The sequence below is a fragment of the Kogia breviceps genome, chromosome 9, assembly GCF_026419965.1.
Source record: "Kogia breviceps isolate mKogBre1 chromosome 9, mKogBre1 haplotype 1, whole genome shotgun sequence".
In the NCBI taxonomy this organism is placed as follows: Eukaryota; Metazoa; Chordata; class Mammalia; order Artiodactyla; family Physeteridae; genus Kogia; species Kogia breviceps.
The window spans coordinates 83,130,152-83,151,136 of NC_081318.1; the positions used below are offsets into that span (position 1 = coordinate 83,130,152).

General features: G+C 34.8%; 1 protein-coding gene across 13 annotated transcripts in view; it reads left to right on the plus strand.

The window, feature by feature from the left end:
* The window catches only part of CACNA2D1 (calcium voltage-gated channel auxiliary subunit alpha2delta 1), a 505,873-nt gene that overhangs the window by 443,677 nt on the left and 41,211 nt on the right, over positions 1-20,985 (plus strand). For 5 of the 13 annotated variants that reach the window (XM_067042722.1, XM_067042718.1, XM_059075029.2 and 2 more), the window contains 6 exons: positions 3,674-3,745; positions 5,233-5,304; positions 7,873-7,934; positions 14,262-14,338; positions 15,617-15,637; positions 16,308-16,368. In XM_067042722.1, coding sequence (XP_066898823.1) covers positions 3,674-3,745; positions 5,233-5,304; positions 7,873-7,934; positions 14,262-14,338; positions 15,617-15,637; positions 16,308-16,368 — 365 coding nt within the window. The remainder of the gene's footprint in view (positions 1-3,673; positions 3,746-5,232; positions 5,305-7,872; positions 7,935-14,261; positions 14,339-15,616; positions 15,638-16,307; positions 16,369-20,985) is intronic. The other 8 variants (XM_067042717.1, XM_067042720.1, XM_059075030.2 and 5 more) reach the window with 3 other exon arrangements.

A 20,985-nucleotide genomic window follows, 5' to 3' on the forward strand; every position in this document is an offset into this window, starting at 1 on the left:
TCCAGAGCATGAGATGGAGATGAGCATCATTTCTCAATAAACCAGAGCAAAAATGTTATTAATAATGGCAGAGGGTATGCATTTGCTGACTAAAGATTGCTGGCAAATGATGTAATAATAATGATATTCAGTAATCGCAATTAAATGGCTTCTAAAAAATAAATTTGTTATTAAATATTGTGAAGTTAGTGTCAAATCCGTGTAATCCTAACAATTTGCTTGTAAAATTAACTTCTTAGTGGAAATAAAAATACAATTCTAATATATAATTTCTAGAAAGCACACAATGTAACCCAAAATTTCTTTGGATTTCTAAGTATATTTTCAGATGAGCAGTTAGAGGAAGTTCCCTTCACCTAATTAAAAGTGTCCAAAATTGCAAATAAATATTATCTGGCAAACTTACTGCAAAAGCTTTTCTCTGATGGCAACATATTTAAACATTATTCTATGTATGCTTATTTCTATAAGTGCACTAAAAATAATCAGCATAAAAGGATACTTCCTATAGTTCAGTAGAATTTAGCAAGAGCATTTCAAAATTTCAGAGAAAGTTTAATATGACTTAAGGTTTTCTGTGTAAGCCTATCATTTCTTTTAAAAAGTTGGTGACATTATAATGGAGAGGTAGTATGATATTAAGAGATCATTAAGCTATGAATTAGTAGAACTGAGTTCCAGTTTGTTCTACTTATAGCCAACACTATATCCTTAAGTAGTTCACTAAACCCCATAGTACTTCAGTTTCTTCATCTGAAAAGCAGGAAGATTAATAATTGTTTCCTATCCTACACAGTATATTCCTAGGAAGTTGAATCCATATATTTATCCCCAGCTCCATCTCCTGAAAATTCTGATTTAATTTGACCCCAGGGATGGGAGCCGGGCTTCTGAAATAGTTTTAAAGTTCCCAGGTAATTCTAAAGTACAGAGCCAATGGATTAATAGAAGCTTCAGTTTCCTTCTAGCTCTAGAATTCCATGACAGTCTGAATTTCGTGTTGTTGCATCAATCTCCATTTCTTTTGTGATTCCTGTAGAGGTTAAAATTATGTTTATGTCTTTTCTTGATTTATTAAATTGTTTTATGTTACTCCTCTTGCATGTTTCTTTTTGTGGATTACCTTGGATTATACTCATTGCAGTCATGTACATTTTAGTGAATTTTTAGCTTTGCCATACTTTCAAATATTGCATGTAAATACTGTGATATAATTTTAAAATAAACAACCTGGAAAATGGTTTGTTTTATTTTTGTTTTCCTTCCAAGGAAACTCCAAATGGCAAACTAGCAACCACACAAGATGTCTGAACTTGGAAAATATTTTTTGAGCTATGTAGTATTTTTAATAATACCAGCTGCTAATTAATTCAATTTAAAATTTAACAACATTGCCTTGTGCCTTTTATTTTAGTTCCACAAATGGTATGGTCTTTATATCAGTTGATATTCAGATTTTACAAATGAGACTTGTTAGATATTTAAAACATCAAACAAAAGTACTGGGAGTGCAGGGACTGGATTCCAGTTCTCAAGCCTGTCTTGGTGCTTTCTGTTGAGAAGAGTTCTGCTTTTGAATTTTTCAATCACTGTACCTGTAATGAGTCTTTTAAAAAATGGTCAGCCAGATTGCCATTTAAAAAGTACAAGTGATGCATTGACATTTTTCTTTTATGATTTCCTTTTCCTGTCTGTGTCTTTGTATGTTGGATTGGGACGTGATCTTCATATTGCCAATTCTTCCTGATAATGCCTCCTCCATGCATGCTGTTTGGGTCTGGTCATGCTATGCATTATCCATTGCATGTAAGATAATATTCTTATTTATGTTTATATTTTATCATTTTATTTTGACTTTGTTTTATGGTGAGTTAAAATTTTAACACGGATGTGAGGGTGTTTGTGTAAAGATAATTTATTTCATGAGACTTTAAATAAGCAATTCAGAATAATTTGTCAGCTTTAGAGTATCCTTTTGATAGAAACTTTCTCAGTTTTGTTTTTTAAACAGAGGACTAGAATTATTTTCAATGCTGATTTTTATTTTCTTCTTATAAAATATTACTTTTCCAAAGAGTATTTGCTTCTGAGCCAATGGGATGCTGCCTAAACAATGATCAGTATTTTCACCTATTGAACAATCTAATACTTACTTTCAATATTCTAGAACCTTGTGAATCTAGATATGAAGTTCATAAGCAGTGAATATTTTTTTAATTAAAATGCCAGGCACAGTTGGGTTTTTTGGTTTTTTCTTAATTTGCCTTTAAGAATCCCCATTCATCAAAACCAATGGGAATCATATATTTTCATTATTTAAATGGAGCTACTCTTTGAAGGCATTTTTGTCTTTATTATAAAATAAATACATGGCATGTATACTGTGTCATTCAGCATTTGAAATAAATATGTTTAATTTTAATACATTTTTAATTATTGGCATTATCTTGGGTAGTCAGCCCTACTAAAACAGTGTTTAAAATAATGATGATCTGAACGTATTTTGGAAGAGCCTGTGAGGCTGAAATTTTTAAAATTTCAGTGACCTTGCACTCATACAGCATAATTTCTATTTATTACTTCGAATTAGTTATCATATATTGATGGTATTTATTTTAGTAAATATTAAAAATCCAGTTTCTAAATTTTTACAGTTGTAAAATAATAGACACTTATTATGATTTTATGTTCTAGTGAACTTTGAAATTCTACTATGGCATGTTACATTACTTAGTAAGTGTTATAAGAGAATAGTATATTTTTGTTTATCAAATATTTTGATATCCTCATTTTATGATTGAGAAATTTTTTAAATGTCATGTGAGGTAAATTTACCAGGTTAACAGTTTCATTTGATATGTTTATGTAAATAAATAATCTGCCTGTTCCATAGTGAATTGATTTCTTATTACACACCAGCAAGAAGCAGCAGTAGGAGGTGTAAAGCAGGGAAACAGTGTTTAGTGAACCTAGGGGTTATTATTCAAGTTAGACTTCAATCACAATAGCTAATCTTTATTAAAATCCTTCTGACTTTACCATAAATTTTATCTTACAAAATTGACTTAATTTGACTCATTAAAATATATTGTAAAATTTCTGAGTTTCAAATACATGAAGCAAACTTGCATCTTTTCTTTATGCATTTGAAGAAGGAAAAATAAATTTAGAAGAGTTCGTTTTCCTTAGGAAATTCAAACATTTTTAAAATGTTTTCCCTCATATAATTTTATTTTTTATGGATACAAATAAGGTATATTACTTACACATCGTCTTTGTTTTATTGCCAAGTATGTTATCCACATGGCTGTATTTTGCTCCTTTCACATCCCAATTAAAGATAAAAAGCTGTAAGTGGATCTTCAAAAGTCATATTGCCACAGGATTTGTGATTATAAATGTCCTATCTAACACAGGCCTCAAAACTCTTCAGTTGGTGATTAATTAAAATTTGCCTGCTATACTTAAAGCTCAAATCCCTAGCCTACTTATTATTATTTTAAAATATATATGAAAGAATATACCTTCATATAATTATTTTGTCAACTTTTTAAGATTCCTTAGGTAAGTAACTTTTATGGAATTAATTTCATATTTAAACATCTATTGAGTTATTCTATATACAGCCTCATTTTACAATGTCATATATGCTTAATTACTATTTTCTGTGTAGAACCCCAAATCTCAGGAGCCAGTAACTTTGGATTTCCTTGATGCAGAATTAGAGAATGATATTAAAGTGGAGGTGAGTGCCATCAGTCGGCTTGAACAACACCCTCAGGTCAGATGCTGGTGTTCTTCCAGTCCACGGGGATCTGTTGAGCAGCTTCATTGTGTTGGTTCTGTCTTAGGTACTATACACACAAAGATGAATGTTTTTTATCTTTAAAAATTTCTAGATCCTGGGCTCTCTCATCCGAAAGATCATATGAAAAGGAATAAATATTTTAAATTGGGTGTGACCTTAGTTTTTTTCTTTCTCCTTCCACAGGTAGAGTTATTTTCAGTATTTCAATACAAATGTAACTTGTAAATTTCAATAAAAAACATAGAGAGAGGGACGTTGCCATAGAGTTGAAAGAAAAGTTGCAGGGAATTTAATCATCCAACCACCCAATAAGCAACATGAGGAAAGAAGCTGCCATGTTTGTCTTAGTACTCTATACTCAGAAATTTTCTATTTTATTTCAAAACCAAAATTGCATGCCACTTCCTCCGAGAGGGCCTTCCATAATAATAGGGATAATCATTAATAATAACATTCATTGAGTACATGATATGTGTCAGTCATGGATTCTCAAGAGCCTTTGAATAGGTACATTGTTATTATTATTATACCTGTTGTACTGATGATCTGTTTGAGGTACAGGAGGTTAAATAGCTTATCTCCAGTTACTCAACTAGTAAGTAGCAGAACCAGGATTTGAACCTGGCTCTTGCACTCCAGAGCAGAGGTGTGCAGAGGTGTGGGGGGGGGGGGGCGGGGGGGGGCGGTACGCGGGCCTCTCACTGTTGTGGCCTCTCCCGTTGCGGAGCACAGGCTCCGGTCGCGCAGGCTCAGCGGCCATGGCTCACGGGCCCAGCCGCTCCGCGGCATGTGGGATCTTCCCAGACCGGGGTATGAACCCGTGTCCCCTGCATCGGCAGGCGGACTCTCAACCACTGCACCACCAGGGAAGCCCAGAGAGCAGAGATTTTTAAGATTCTTTCAGATGAATTAACTCCTTCTCTTATCTATTCAAAGGCCACCATATTTCTTTTACAGTGTGTCACAGTGTGTTTTAATTTGTATTTGCTTTACACACTTTACAACCTTACTCCTTCAATGTAGAACAAGAGAATCTATTTATCATAGTTACCTTAGACTGAGGCATAGTGCTGGGATGTTTTAGGTAAATAATGAATATTTGTTGTAAAGTATTTGACAAGATAAAGTATGATCATGTAATGGTGAAGATCTTGGTTTCTGGACTCTCATACCACTGAGTAACTGTAATTATATTTAACCTCTCAAGTCTCAATTTCCCCTCCATCAATCCCATAAAGTAATTGAACACTTTTATTAATTACATTTCAAAAATTAATGACTGGTTGAAAATATTTCATTAAGAATGTTTTTATCATTTTAAGATAATGTAAAATAATGATGTGGTAACTTTTAAAAGAATATTTCCACACTTCAGTAGGTCAGTTTAGTATCTGCTGTAAAGTAATTGTTTCAATTTCCTTTAGATTCGAAATAAAATGATAGATGGAGAAAGTGGAGAAAAAACATTCAGAACCCTGGTTAAATCTCAAGATGAGGTAAGAATTAAATCAGGTTTATTCTTAAATAAAAATGTATATATTAATAATGATAATTGATATTAGTGGTAAAGCAATATTTATTCATAAAAAGGGACGTTTCTAGAAAACAAAAATTGTTTAAAGCACTCTTGCTGGAGGGCTATTTTTAATAAGATTTTTAACTCTGAAATTTTTATAAAATGTTGCTTTAGATTTCTTGATGTATTCTTCTGTCATTTACAATATGTTCTTGAAAATTATATTTTTTAATTTTTTTAATTGATGTATAGTTGATTTACAATATCATGTAAGTTTAAGGTATACAGCACAACGATTCAGTTATACATACATATATATACACACATATATATATATTCTTTTTCAGATTCTTTTCCCCTATAGGTTATTACATAATATTGAATATAATTCCCTGTGCTATACAGTAGGTCCTTGTTGGTTATCGAAAATTATATTTATGTCTCCTTTTTTTTTTTTTTTTTTTTTTACCAGTATAAGAAATAGAATACACAGTGTGATGTTGTTTGCCATGTTCTTTTAGGCCATTTCAGTCATACAAATTTGAAGTTAATATTTAGTAGCTGTATGTTTGGTATGGTTTGTGCATACAGATGTTCTAATTGTTGAGTTCCATATATTAATTTTTTGTTTGTTTCTTAACTTGTTTCTGGCTTCATTTATCTTCTTTTACTATTTAAGCACTATTACCCTAAATTTAAACCTGAAATTAAATCAGGAGATAACACAGCTACTGCCATAAAATCACTGGTACAGCTATGTAACACTTGTATTGTTTTATATTGACGTGGAAAAACTCCATGTATATGAGAAGTGTGTCTATTCATTATCAGTCACATATGGAATAAACACACATTCGTATGTTTGAGGATTTGAAAAATGTATAGAACTCCCAAGCTTTTGAGCCTGGAAATTTAATTTAAGCTTTTATGTATAATTTATGTCCGTTTCCTCACAATCCCATCCCTCTTCAGTGTAACATTTCTCCTGAATTTCTCAGCAGAGCTTTCCCTATGATGGAGCTAGGATCTAAATACAGTACTTCATTAACACGTGCCTTTTCTCATTTTAATGTCATCAGGAGTCCCTATTACCGGAACCCAAGGGGAGGTATATACCAGTTTCAGTCTTTGTTGAAACATCAACTCTGTTTACTTAGACTTTACCCGTGCTGTTTACCACTTCACTTTTCAGAGGAAAGATGTAAACCATTCAGCAGTTCTGCCAGCTTCTCCAAACCCTGGGACCTGCACGGTTTTTTTTTCAACTTACAAATCAATTTTGTCTTTATTCAGTCACTTTGATATTTCTCTTCTTCGATTTACTGCAAATTCTTCTTTTTGACCAATATCCACTCATAGACTTTTCCTATTAATAATATTGAAGAAAGTAGTGTTTTGTATGTTTACTTCTCTAATCCAACACAGTTTTTGATATTCTGTTTTTTATAACTTGCTGAACAATACTAGTTTGCCATGGTTTTTTATGAGTATTAATAAATAAGTAAACATTATTTCTTTTAATTGTTTTATGAATTTTAGAAGTCCAGAAACTTCCTGAGCACTTCCTGCCGTCCCTCCCCCCCATCCTCCACACACCTCAGTAAAGCCATGGGGATATTTGATGTATAGAAGCAACACTGTGTAGTTGTTATAAAATGAACCTGACATCGTGCATTCTCCTTCATCCTGCCGACTAAAGTCCTCATTTCTTCATCAGTAGATTGTGGAAAAGAATAGTATTGCATTTACTCCAGGGAGTTGAATAAATGATACAATGACTGTAAAATGCCTAGATATTGCCTAACACCAACTAATATTCAGTGAATATTATTATTCTGATGAGGATGATGAAGCTGGTGATAACTAAAAATATTAAAAGATACATATGTGTCATCACCATATCTAATGGAAGAAGTAATGATCATTTCTTTACTACTGTTCAGTAGCTCCATAAAAAAGATTCAATATCCATGAAGTTATTTAGCTCTTACTTCCTTTCCCTAGTGGATATAGTTGTCTTTCTAACTTTCAATGATACTAAGTAATTAGTCTCTTATAATAGATAAATACTATAATAATGGCTTAATAAGAACAGTAATGTGCTAATCATACATTTGGGTCTAGACACACTGTGTTAATTTCCTGATATTATCAATTTCTCTTCAGCATACCCTACTATGGAAATATCTGTGCATTATCTAATATTTCAGTCCTGTTTCATTATTAAAATTTATTTTTCAGGAAATGTTTTTAAAGTTTTGAGGTTAATAATTTGGCATAAATTACTAAGATTTTGCACTTAAACGTCCTTAAAATTTATTATGTGGGTATTTTTTTTCCTAAAATGTTGCTTTACACACACACACACACACACACACACACCCATAACAGAATAAATAATTGTAGAATAGTATAGATCAGATATTTGTGAAGAAGGGTATTGAATGATGACTGAATTTTTAAATAGAGCTTAGCATTCTGCTCTTCATATAAATTCACTTCAAATAAAAAGTGATGAGATAACCATGTCCAACTCTTTTTTTTTTAGAGATATATAGACAAAGGAAACAGGACGTATACATGGACTCCTGTCAATGGCACAGATTACAGGTAATTAACCTTATTTATTTATATGTGTGCTGTATAAAAGAATATTCAGTTCAGTGCCTTTCACCTATTTTTAAGTAGCCATTTTTCCAGCGGATGAATGTTGTCTTTACATACTCATAAGTTACTTTCAATATAATTAAAATAGAAGTGTTATCCTTTCCAACATTAAAATGCATTAAAGTTATACATTCTGATTTTCAAAATGAGAAAGATGGGAAAAAGCTAGAAATATAAAATTTAGAAATGAAAACGCATGATATACATATATTTGGTGTTTTATATATTTGTTAGTAATCATAAATGTTGACACTTATTACTTTGTGGTCATCACCTCCACTGACCTCCTCATTTAAATTGTCGTTTAGTTTACATTACTTACATTTAGGTTGCAAATTAACTTAGAAATGAAACTTATTACATCAGAGTATAATCTGATATAAAACGCTCAACTGATATAATTTAATCCCATGAGTAGAAATTCTGTAATATCCTGACCCTTTCAATTGACTGGACCTTGGAAAATTGGACAGACTAACACCCTAACATTTCTTGGAAATTCTCCATTCTTCAACAGTTGCTGAGCATTTTTTGTTTTGTTTGCTCTAAGGTCACTGCTTTCCCTGTGGTCCTGCTTCCTACAGCCTCATACTACTGAGGCTGATACGAAAATGTCCTTCTTGTTACTCATTCTCTGTTCCTCCTCCCTAACGCCTCCCGTCTTTGGATCTCACGTCACCAGGCCACACTGCACACCACTCCTCCCTTTGAACAGCCATCTCCCTCTCGTTCCTGTAAGATATCGGTTTCTGCGTGGTTGCCACCCTCTCCTCCGTTCACATGGATCAGTGTTTCTCAAAGTATTTGAGACATACCCCTGCTTATATAAAATAAATCGAAAATTGTTTACTAAAATAAACTTTAAAAGAGATGAAAACTCAAGTGGAAAAAAAATGTTTATTATATTTCATAGACATGAAATCCGTGTGTCAAATTGCTATAAACGTTTCTAAATGCTTACTCTGAACTTCTGTGCTTAATTATCATGAGCTGGTAATAGATAGTTTGCAAGTGGGCCAGGTCCCTTGACACACTTTAAATACCAGTGACGTAGATGATTTTTCTGGTGCCTGGACTCTCATTTTTTTTTCTTATATCTCCTCCCCTCTGATGATCTTGTCAGTCCCCTTTCTTAGCTACCTACTCCAAGGTCATGTTTTACAACTGTAACATTAAGACTGCAAGTCCTTCATAATCTTAATTTGAGATTTTTTTAATCCAACGCTCAGAGTAATACATTTTAGCTTTGCAACCCCTCCTTCTGATAGTCCAACTGCAACGATCCCTTGACTCAATTGAGACCTGAAGATCATCAAACCCCTTCGACCTTTTCACTGTCCTTGCCTTCCTCGTGTCCTTGTACCCCTCTTTATTCAGCATAAATTCTTTGGGTCTTACTACGTTCACTCTCTTACACACACCATCAACTCCCTGCATCATACTCAGGTTTGGCAAACAGTAGTTTGACCAATCCCAATCCTGGTTAAATTAAATTATTACCAACACCACACTGCACCCACACAGCTACAAATGGGAGAAATAAAATATTCCTTGACTGATGATATCCAAAATTCAGGACCTTTAACCTTAAGTGTACTTCAGTAGTGCCTGCTGATCTCAATAGTCCAGTAAATTTAGGATGCTTCTAGATGACTTTTGATAGCCTCTCTTCACTCCTCAAACCCATCTCTTTCCCATCCATTTTTCTCTCAGGTGATGTCTTTACTTCTGTTTTTCTCAGTGAAATAGGAAGCGATCAGAAGAGACCTTCTACCACATAACGACTTGCATCTATATCTCCATCTCCTATCTCTATTTCTATTCACAACACAATAACAAGAGTGATATTATTAATACTTGAGTTATATTGTTTCATTTCTCTACTCAAAATTCTCCAATAATTTGCTATCTTCATCTCTATAAAATCTGAAGTTTGTCATGACCTTAGAGGACTTAGACAGCATCTGACCTAATTTACCATCAGTTCTCTGAAGTTACCTTCTCAGATTCTCCACTGAACCACCTCCATCTTAGAGCTACACTGTCCTCCTTGCTAGTCCTCATAAACCCGGGACCATTCTGCCTCAGGACCTTTGCACCTGAAGTTATTTCTGCCTAGGATGAATTTTCCCCAGGTATTCACATGCTTACTCCATCTTCACACCTTCACTTACTTTTTTGTCGCCTCAATAAGGCCTTCCCCAATAATCCTACCTAAAATGTAAAGTGACTCATTATCATTTGATATTATATATGTGTATATGCACATACACACACACATATATAAAGCATATATAAAGAAATTTATTTCTACTGTTTATTGTTTGTCTTCCTTCACCATTAAGTTCTAAGAAGGCAACGTTCTAAGATCGTTAGACTCTGAGATTCTAAGATTGTTGCCTGCTTCATTTATTTTTGAATCCTCAGCTCATAAGTCAGTGGCACACAGTAGACATTCTGTAAATATTTACACAGTTAAATATTTAGATTTTCAATTTGTCTCATTCTGTCAAATCCAAATAATAGTTTCCAGACTTCCATTGCAATACTCAAATATGAGGGCCTCTTTAACTACATATTAATATACAGTTAATATGTAGCCTACTTAATAGGCTGTGGTGGACTCAACTGTTCTTTTCCTAATAAAACGAAACAACACTCCTCCCCCCTCTGCCCCAGAACATTTACATAAGTTTTCAGGGGAGCCTAGAGTGCTGGGGATTCCCCTAGAGCTGTAGTGGGTTGCTAGGATGGGATGCAGACTAGGTCTAGAAGAGGGGCACACGGTTACCTATGTCATGACACACTACCTGCCAGTCTTTTTCCAGTTTTTCAGTTTTTGACATAATTTTGAACCTATTGAATAACACCAGAATGAGGGTTTATTTTACTTGTGTCTCTTGATTTCTCTCTCTCATTTCTATTAGGCATCTCTTTATGCATATACAATCTTCATGTACGTACATAAGTAATTATTTTTCTTTCCGTTTCCATGGTTATTACCACCTTTCATTTTTTTGGATAAATTTGTCAAAAGGTGTGACAGCCAACAGGAAATCTGGGAGTCCTGTCTCGTTAGCGATGATTTCATGATAAAAGGAAATGTTGGATGCACATGTGGGAAAGTGCTCTCTGCCTTTGTTTCTTAGACAAACAAATTCCAAGTTAGAAAAACCATTTCTTTTTGACCCTGACAGTGAGTCAGTCTGATGGTTGGTCCTACTGCAGTCATAATTATACTCTGGGGGAATTTTAAATTCTTACTATACCTTACTTAAATATGTTTTTAATAGTCTCACAAATGTCTCCTGCATTCATACCCTTTCCCTCACACACCAAGTTGTAATACAGGTGGCCAGATTAATGTTCTTTTCTCCCGGTTCTGAGTACGTCTCTCCTTGTCCACAAAACTTTAGTCTCTTCCCATTTTTATCCAAGTTTGGATTCCAAGTCTGAAATTCACGTCACACATTTCTAGCCTAACCTGTCTGCCCTGTCGCTTCCCCCACTGCACTGCACTACCCATACAAACCACTGTTCTCTGAACAAGCCCTAACTTCACACCTTTGCTTGTTTTCTTCACACATTCTCTTCACAAATCTACAACTTAGAGCCAGATTAAATCTATTTCCATTGTAAGTACTCCCCTGAATCTCCCTACAAATAAATCCACAAATAACAAGCTAGAACAACATATTACATCTAAATTGAAGGAAAAAAATGGCAGTGTTTTTATTTAATGAATTAGGTATCAAATTTCACTAAGTGATCTCTGTCTCCTTAAGCCTTGCTATAACTTGATATAACATATTTTGAAATATAGTAGTTATTTTAACAGAATGTTCTTTTTTTTTAATGAAGAGTTTGATTTTTATGGTGATATAAATGAGTTGGAAAGTGTGTTATATTCCATTTAACTAAGTTAACCATGTTTATGGGAGTCACAAAAATATTGCATGGGCTGTACCATCCTACTGGTGGCCACTGGCTTTATTAGACTTTTATCCCTGGGAGAAAATAAAGCAGACTTGATTTGTTGGTTTTATAAGGAGAGAGACAGCAAACACTGCATATGGCAGCATCCTTGACTCAGAATGTTGATTGAAGATCTTATCTGCTATAGGTTGAAGAAATAACTGTCGCCTGAAGAAAAAAATCATTAAATTATGTGTGACCATATTTTTTAATAAAATAAAGTATAGCTATTAATAGCAATCTGAGACTTGCAGGCCAATAAAATGTATATTCGATATGTCAGTTTTAAAACGTCTACTGTGTTCCTCATGGGTTTCCACACTATTTTTTATGGTACATGAGATGTAACCCAAGCTTACAGTGTGACACTGTAGCAGCCACATGATGTAATGTTATCGGTCTTAATTTGAAGTTTCTCTTAGCAATAAATGCTGATAGGGCAATAAAAATGTCCTAATTTCCCTTGAGAGGCATTTGTGGGAGACAATCTTCAAATGCTCACTAATTCTGCTCTACATTTTATAAATGGCAAGTGAATCATGAAAGGTCATCTTGCTTTCAGACTAATTGCACTGCTTATTTTAATTTGAATCTCTGCCTCCCCTTAAAGGAAGTTACCTTTAAAATGAATGTGGAGATTTTCATTAAATCTACATAACATTTTATTTCTCTGACCTTTTCCCATAAGGAAAGTCTATGAATTACTTAATGATGGAGAAAGATTTGGTAATTGCAGGTAACAAACATCCACTTATTTTGCTATCTTGACTGCATAATTAAATTGTAGCATATAAGCCCTTGCATTTTTCCTCTTCATAGAGTGAATTTTTAGCATATATTCATAAGAAGAAAAACCTGGAATTTTATATTTTGTCCTGTTCTATATTGCTCATAAAAAAATGTATAACGACATTACACTTTGGACATCCATCCCCAAAGCCTGGGAAACTTGAGGCTTGAGTGATTTAAAAGAAGATCTTCTGCAAATGCCTAGAAATACTCAGAAACCTAGAAATGCACACATTTTTCTGTGCATTGCTGAATTTGGTGTTAAATTGTAAAAATGAATGCTGAATAACTCAATTGGTCACATTAATCGAGTGTCATTTTTTAACAATAGTTGCATTGGGAATCTTAGAGATAACCTCATTTTTGGCATTAGTTCGTTAGTTTCCTTCTGCATTCAAAGGATAGCAGAGACCATTTGCAACTGTGAGTATGGATATGGAATAATTAGTTATGTTCTGCACATGTGTATCGGCCATTGTGAGAGTAGAAGAATTACACATATGCAGTTGTTAGGGGAAAGTGCATCATATTCTGATATCTTTTAACAATTCCAGCATTTTGTGTGTTTTATTAATTGTCAGCTTCAAAATGAGTGCGGTTACCTGCCTGTCAACTTTTTTAGTTTGTACAGTCATATTAAGACAGGGTTGGATGACAGGCTTGTTTGACAGTCCTTGTGTCTAAAATGTTCAGAATTTGGCTTAAGATTTGCACTGGAGCTTTCCTCCACTGTGTACATGTACCATGGGACTAGAGTAGCCCATGGCTCTTGTAAACTATTAAAGTCAAGATGTTTTTCCTATTGTACCTAACAGCAATCTACCAAATGATATGGGATATCCACAGTTAATGAACTTGAAATAAATACAGTTACACCGTTGGGTAAGAACCAATGGAATGAGCAAGTGCTATAAAGGAATCTGAATTTCCCTTCCAAAAGACATGGGGGAAATTGCCTAGAAAAGAGTTGTGCAATATTAGGTATTTAACCCCTCAAAAGAGACTATTTCAGATGATTTTATGCATTGTGTAATTAGTAATGATAATAATACCTGTTTCATTTGTAATTTTTAGTGGGGTATGTTTGCTAGCAAGCGCTGTAACATTATGTATAATTCATTAGGGAAGGGATAGCCAATTGGCATGATATAATTACTTTGCTTAAACGTAGCCCTAGTATTCTTCTATTTTTGTCCACAGAGTATTTTAATACAGTTTTCTGAAAATACAGTATCCATGACATTTCTTCTTCAGCTGATTTATGGGTGCATTTTGTAGCTTATTTTCCATGTGTCTCTTCTGATTCTCTACAAGGTAGAGAACTGGATGGCAAGACCAAATTAAGTACCCTATTTGCTGAAAGCATTTTCCTGTCAAAGTAATATGTCTTTTCCTTCCCATGAGGAAGATCTTTGGATTTTCCATGAACTTTATGTGTCTTTTTTTTTTTAAGTTATGTTTCATTTTTGTTTGTTTGTGTTTATGCTTCTCTTGTTTCTATTGCAGTTTGGCCTTGGTATTACCAACCTACAGTTTTTACTATATAAAAGCCAAAATAGAAGAGACAATAACTCAGGCCAGATGTAAGTACTGTGAAAGCGACTTCAGGGTCTGTTTGTTATCTCCTAGTACCAGAGGTTTAAATATGTCTAGACTTTGGAATACCCAGGCTTATACATTTTAGTGGGTGTTATTACCAAATCAACAGCAATGATTCTAACCCATTCCAAACATGCAAGGAACAAGAAGTATTCTACATGGATAGAATATGAGCAGGTACTCCAGTCTCACTGGCAGTCCCTACTACTCCCCCTGCCTTGCTTTGTGCTCATAGAATCATTGCAGTGCTGTGTCCTCTGTTGCTATTGTTTTAAGGGTCTGCTAGCTGGCACAAAATGTTTCACATAGTCTCTACTCATGGCACTCTGCTGGTAGCAGTAAAGTTTTTCTTTTCTTTTTTTTTTTTTTTTTTTTGCATTTGGCAAGAATGATATTATGCTCCACATCGTCGACTTTGTTGGAATAAATTAAATTGCACTGGTCTTTGGCTTTGGTTTGGCAATTAACTTTCGTCTAATTATCCAAATTCATGTCTTCGGTAACTCAAATGGATCAGTTTGGTTTTTTTTTTTAAGCGTCATTTGGAATGTGGAGTAATTATTAACACTAGTGCATATTTCAAGTCATTATTAATCTTTGTTTTGGGTGACTAGCTTCAGTAAAGTAAAATGACCATCATATCCTTTGCATATCACTCAATTATTCCTAACCACCTAAATTTTGTCTGTTACGATAAAGTAAAAATATATATGCATATATATATATACCTTTTACCTCTGACTGTACATGAACTACAGTTTCTTTCCTTTGTCAGTTCTTTTTTGCTCTCCACAGTCCTGGTTCTCATTGCACATTGTGGTAATTTAGACCTTTATATTTCCGCTTTCACTTGATAGATAGATATGATGGTCTTTTAACAACCACCAACTTTGCATGAGCTAGTTCTTCACTTGATAAATGAGGGGGTGCCTAGTGGGTCTTTGATGATTGGCAAATGCTTCTGTTTATAGGCTAGCATCATTGGTATTGCACTTGCGTTAGCCACTTTGCAAAACAGACCCTTGAAATAACCACAGTACAGAGAGGGTGCTCTAGCAGTAATTGACAGGACATATTTTCCAGTCTTCAAAAATATGTGTCTTTTCTTCCAGACTACAGCTGTACATAAATAAACCTTTGATCTATGCACAATATTTTTATTCAAGAAAGTCATTGAATAAAATATTGTTTGTGACCCCCCTTTGCTTTTACCCTCTTTTTTTTTTGTTTCCCTGCTTTCTCTTTCTGATGGATTTTCACAGCAAAAAAAGGCAGAATGAAGGGCAAGTATTTTCTTGTTGCTCAATTTCTTTTTGTTTAGTACACTTGACATTTCCACTGATATTTCCATTCCTATTGGATACTATCCTCTGTGCTTCTCATTTGCTAGATTTTCCTCCACAATCACTCAGACCTTAGTGGCTAAAAAGGGGGAAAGAATATGCTTGTGTTTATATATGTAACCTATTTCACTTTCTGGTTTTTTTCTTAAACTTAAATACTTGTGTGTTTTTATCCTTCCACTTTCTAATTCATACTAATATGAAGAATGCTATTAATTCACTAAAGGCATTAGTGGGTTTATTAAAATCCTTTTCTTTATCATAATATTGGTAAAATATTTGACATTTTAAATAAATACCTCTGGTATAACATTGAAAAAAGTCACTTTTTAAAGGATATCTTAGTTATAGTAGGGTTAGTTAGTAAATGGGAAAATTACAGACCTAACATTGTCTTTGATATAACTGTTGTAATCCATGTTATGAAATTAAAATTGACTTTATTACTGTAAAGTATTGGGGATCTTTATATTCATTCATGTGTTTCAGTTTAGGATGGAAATAGTCCTTTTATTTTTCCGTGTAAGGTTATTTTTCTATCCTATTGACATCAAATCTCAGGATGCATATTCCGGATTGTTTGTCTAACCCTGTAACATTATCTTTGCAGATTCAGAAACACTGAAGCCGGATAATTTTGAAGAATCTGGCTATACGTTCATAGCACCAAGGTAGGTTTTGTTTTCTTTTGTTTTCTTTTTTTATAGCTCATTGTGGATATGTAGGCCTTCAAGAACAGGTCTGAGCTGGGGTCAAGACTGCTGTGGATTATGCCATGCCAGATTATGGAACCAAAGGAAACAATAACTTTAAAACTGAAAGAGAATGCTGTTCTTTCATTCATTTACTCATTCAGGTACTTAGCACCTGCTGTGTGCTAAAGAATATGCTGACTTGGGGATACAGGTGAATAGGACAGATGGAGGTTTTGCTTTTGTGGGAACCAATAGTATATCCAACAAAAACGAAGAGTTGTGAGTTTGCATTTGTGACTGTGTATACACATACAGACTCTCGCTCACTTTCTCTCTCTCTCTGCATACACACACACACACACACACACACTGAGATAGATATGTACAGATATATACATATATATACACAAGAATGTGTATGCCTCATAAAATGACTTAACATCATTGATTTTTTTTAACACAAGTTTTTGGGAAAATATATTTTAATATAGTGAGATTTTCTCACATAACATTTTTTTTAAATTTTTTTGTGGTACGCGGGCCTCTCACTGTTGTGGCCTCTCCCGTTGTGGAGCACAGGCTCTAGACGCGCAGGCTCAGCGGCCATGGCTCACGGGCCCAGCCGCTCCGCGGCATGTGGGATCCTCCCGGACCGGGGCACGAACCTGCGTCCCCTGCATCGGCAGGAGGACTCTCAACCACTGCGCCACCAGGGAAGCCCTCACATAATTTTTAAGATTAGCATTCTTTTTCCTCCTAATCAATTCTGCTTCTCTCGCTTATAATCCCCCTTCCCTAGCTCTAATATACATCTTCATCTCTGCCTCTATTTTCTTATAATTATTTGAAACTAACTCCATTCAAGAATCCAAGATTATTCTTTATTTCTGTTTCTTTCCTTAGTTTTTGACTCCCACTCTCCATCAGACACATGTAATAATACAAATCAACAGAATTTCTATTACCCTAGGCTACTGAATAAAAATAGATTCAGAAGCTTGTAGTAGCCAATTCTCACAATTTTTCCCTCTTAAAGAAATTGCTCTAAGAAGGCTCCTAAAAACTGGTCTCAGTTATTCTTTCTTTTTATTTCTGCATAAGACTATCTGAATTTTTGGTTCTTATTGAAAGTAGGGAATATATATATACCTTTTTGAGAAATCTGTTAACAAAGCATATTTCTGGCTTTGTGAGTGACTCTGCCCTCGAGCAGTTTTCCTGCTTGAATTGCCTTCAGTCTTGGACACTGCTGATTCCACCCTTTGACATTCTGTCCTCTTGCTTAATGACATACGTCTCTGGTTTTCTTCCTCCCTCCCTGGCTGCATATTCAATCTCTTTCATGAGCTTCCCTTCTTGTGCACATCACTCATTTGAAGCTGCTGGCCTGGGCTCTCTTATCTTCCTGTTTTGAGTCTACAGACATACCACAGAGGCCCACTATTCCGTGTCTACAGTTTGGGGTGATGGCTCCCAAATCTACAGGATGTTGATAACATCTAGAAACAAAATAGACATACTATGTGGTTTATTGACCTTACATTATAATATAAGATCAAGCAATATATCCATTTCCAGACTTTATGTCCACCCTACATATTTTAATATGAGACTTCATGTTTATGGAGCCTCATAGGAATCTCTCTTCAAAGTGCTTCAAATTCATGATCTCCTGAACATTTGTCCTCTTTGGAAAACTCTTCTTTCTGTGTTGCCTCAGTGACAAAAATACTGTCTTCCCCAAATACCCAGTCTTGAAACCTGATAGATGTCTTTGCTCCCTTTCCTTTATATGTAACTTCTGGTCAATCAACAAGTCTTGCCACATAGAATTTATCTTATGAGTATCAAGTATGTCTGTCAAACTCTGCTGCCTTTGTTCAAGTTCAGGCCAGTGCCTTCCTCACTTAAACTACTAAGGCTGCCTCCTAATTGATCTCCCTGCCTCCAGTATTTCTCCCTTACTTCCAATTTCTGTCTCCTTTCTGTAAGCAGGGGGAGTCTCTAAACTTTCAATAACATTATGTTTCGCATCCATTAAATACCAACCGGTGGCTTAGTATTATCCTCATGATAATCGACACTGTATAGGATAGCTTTCAGATATTCTGTCACTAGGTCCCAGTTTACCAGTGTGGTCCCCTATACTCTAAATCAGGGGCTGACAAACTATAGCCTGCAGTTTTACGTATAAAACTTTATACTTAAAGTTTTATTAGAACACAGCCAGAGGCATTTTTTGATGTATTGCCTGTGGCTGCTTTCACTACAAAGGCAGAGCCGAGGGGTTGTGGCGTAGACCTTTTAGCCCATAGAACCTGAATCATTTACTCTCTTGCCCTTTAAGAAACAGTCTGCCAACTTCTGCTTTAAAGTCTAGCCACACTAAACTTTTCTAATTTCCTAAAATGCATTGTTTTTTCCTCCTTACTGCTTTTCGTCCACTAATTTTCTTTTCTATTTTGGATTGAAACACACACACCTCCAGTCCTTTCCAAACTCCAAAGCTCCTTGATCTGGGAATTTCTTTCCCATCATCACTGGATTAGACATCCTTGCTGACTGCTTCACAGAATCCTGTATTTCCCATACTAGAGTACTAGCCACATTTCATTTTATTTTCCCCAACAGAGACATGATGGCATCTATTTGACTTACCATTCAGTACTCAATATCAAATCCACTGACTGGCACACAGTGCGGGCCTCATAAATAGTTGACGACTGGAGAATCTACAAATGTATGAAAAGCATTTAAAAAATCATATTATTAATTATAACACCTGCCATCTTACTAGCAATTTTTTGATACAAGGAACTTTGGGCCACTGCTAAAACTAGTTTTTGCTGGAAAGCAGAATGTTAATGTAGCACAGGGGTGAGAAGAGGTTGAGATACTGGGTGTGCCCGGTGTTGATAAGACCCTCCCTCCGAGCATAGTAAACGTCCAGGAATTCCCAGAGAAGATAAATATATCTCTAGATCTCAATTCCCAATTCACAGACAATGGATTTTGTTATAATTCAGCCAGGATTAGCATATGGATCATTTCTGTGGCCTGTCACCTTCTGTGTCAATATGACTGGCTGGAAGACTGGAATTCACCTGTGTGTTTGGGGAAGGAGCACATAGCAGAGAAGGGAAGAAATGTGGTAGCTTGTGGGAGAAACAATGAGTGGTCACCCCAATTAACATGTGTTAAGCCTTTTACATGTATGATTTGATTATATTTACCCCTCAAAAGAGCTGTATAATAAGTTAGTGTTATATATTATCCTCTTTCACAGATTCGGAAACAGTTTTAGAGATGTTAAATAATATGGAATTTGAATCCGTTTCCTTGCTACTCCTAAGGTATAAATATCTACACTGAATATGCAAATACTTAGTTAGGGAATCTCAAAAGAATGTCCAGTAAAGCTGAGTAAAATATTTCTGTAGGGAACATTTCCTGGAAACGTGAGCATTGGATGTGTATTCAAAGATTTGTGGAAAGTAAACTGATAGAAAATTGGGATAAAGAAAAAATTGGTGAGAAAAGGGAGACATTTATGTAGTATAGAACATCCGGCATATGTTTTTGTCAGTGTTATTAATGGGAAACAGTGAAGCAAACTCTAGAGAAAGACTTTCAGGATCTGTTTCCCAGATTTTCATGGTCATAGCTGTGTTACTCAGTTTCTCTGCATCTTAGTTTCTTTGCTTGCAAAATGGTGCTAACAATAATACCTACCTCGTACAGTTTTTATAAGCTTTAAGTGAGATAATATTGCATGCGGAATATTTAGCATACCTCTTGGTATGACATGAGCTCTAAATAAATATTAGTTATTATTATTGATGGTTATAGTAAGAGGTCAGAGGAGGAGGGCTAGTTACTTAATAAAGGATGTTATGGGAATTTCCTGGTGGTCCAGTGGTTAGGACTTGGCGCACTGCCGTGGGCCTGGGTTTCAATCCCTGGTTGGGGAAGTGAGATCCTGCAAGGCATGTGGTGTGGCCAATAATAATAATAATAATAATAATAATAATAAAGGTTGTTAAAAAGCAGTTATTTTAAAATAATTTAAAGAAGAAAGCTCATGAAATTTAAAGGTAGAACCATTTTTGTTAATTCTTAAATAAACTCTTTGATCCTAATTAGTATTCGGTTTTTGCAATTTCCTTAAATTTTGGAAACTACTGGAAAGGAAAGCATGGAGAATACAGATGTGTGGAGCATTATTCCTATCTTTACGAGAATTACAGTCATAGGGATGAAAGTCTACAACATGGATTAATTTTTCTATCTTTCTTGGATAATCAGAAATGAGAAAGCACTTCAAAGATAAGTTAGAATAAGAAAGAAAAGTATGTGATCACCAGTAATTCAATGCTAATTTGAGATGTATGACCTATGTAAGTTCGTGGAATCGAATGAGAACAAACTGACTTTCAGTATTCTAGCAATAAATAATTTGCCAAATTTCTAATACCAAAGATCTTTTAGTTTACAGCCATTTAAGTTACTAATCCCGTTTTGGTCAGAAACACAAAGTGACCAAAAAAGATTATATAGCTTTGAGGCCCTGAAGGTATTTTCAGCAAATCGAAA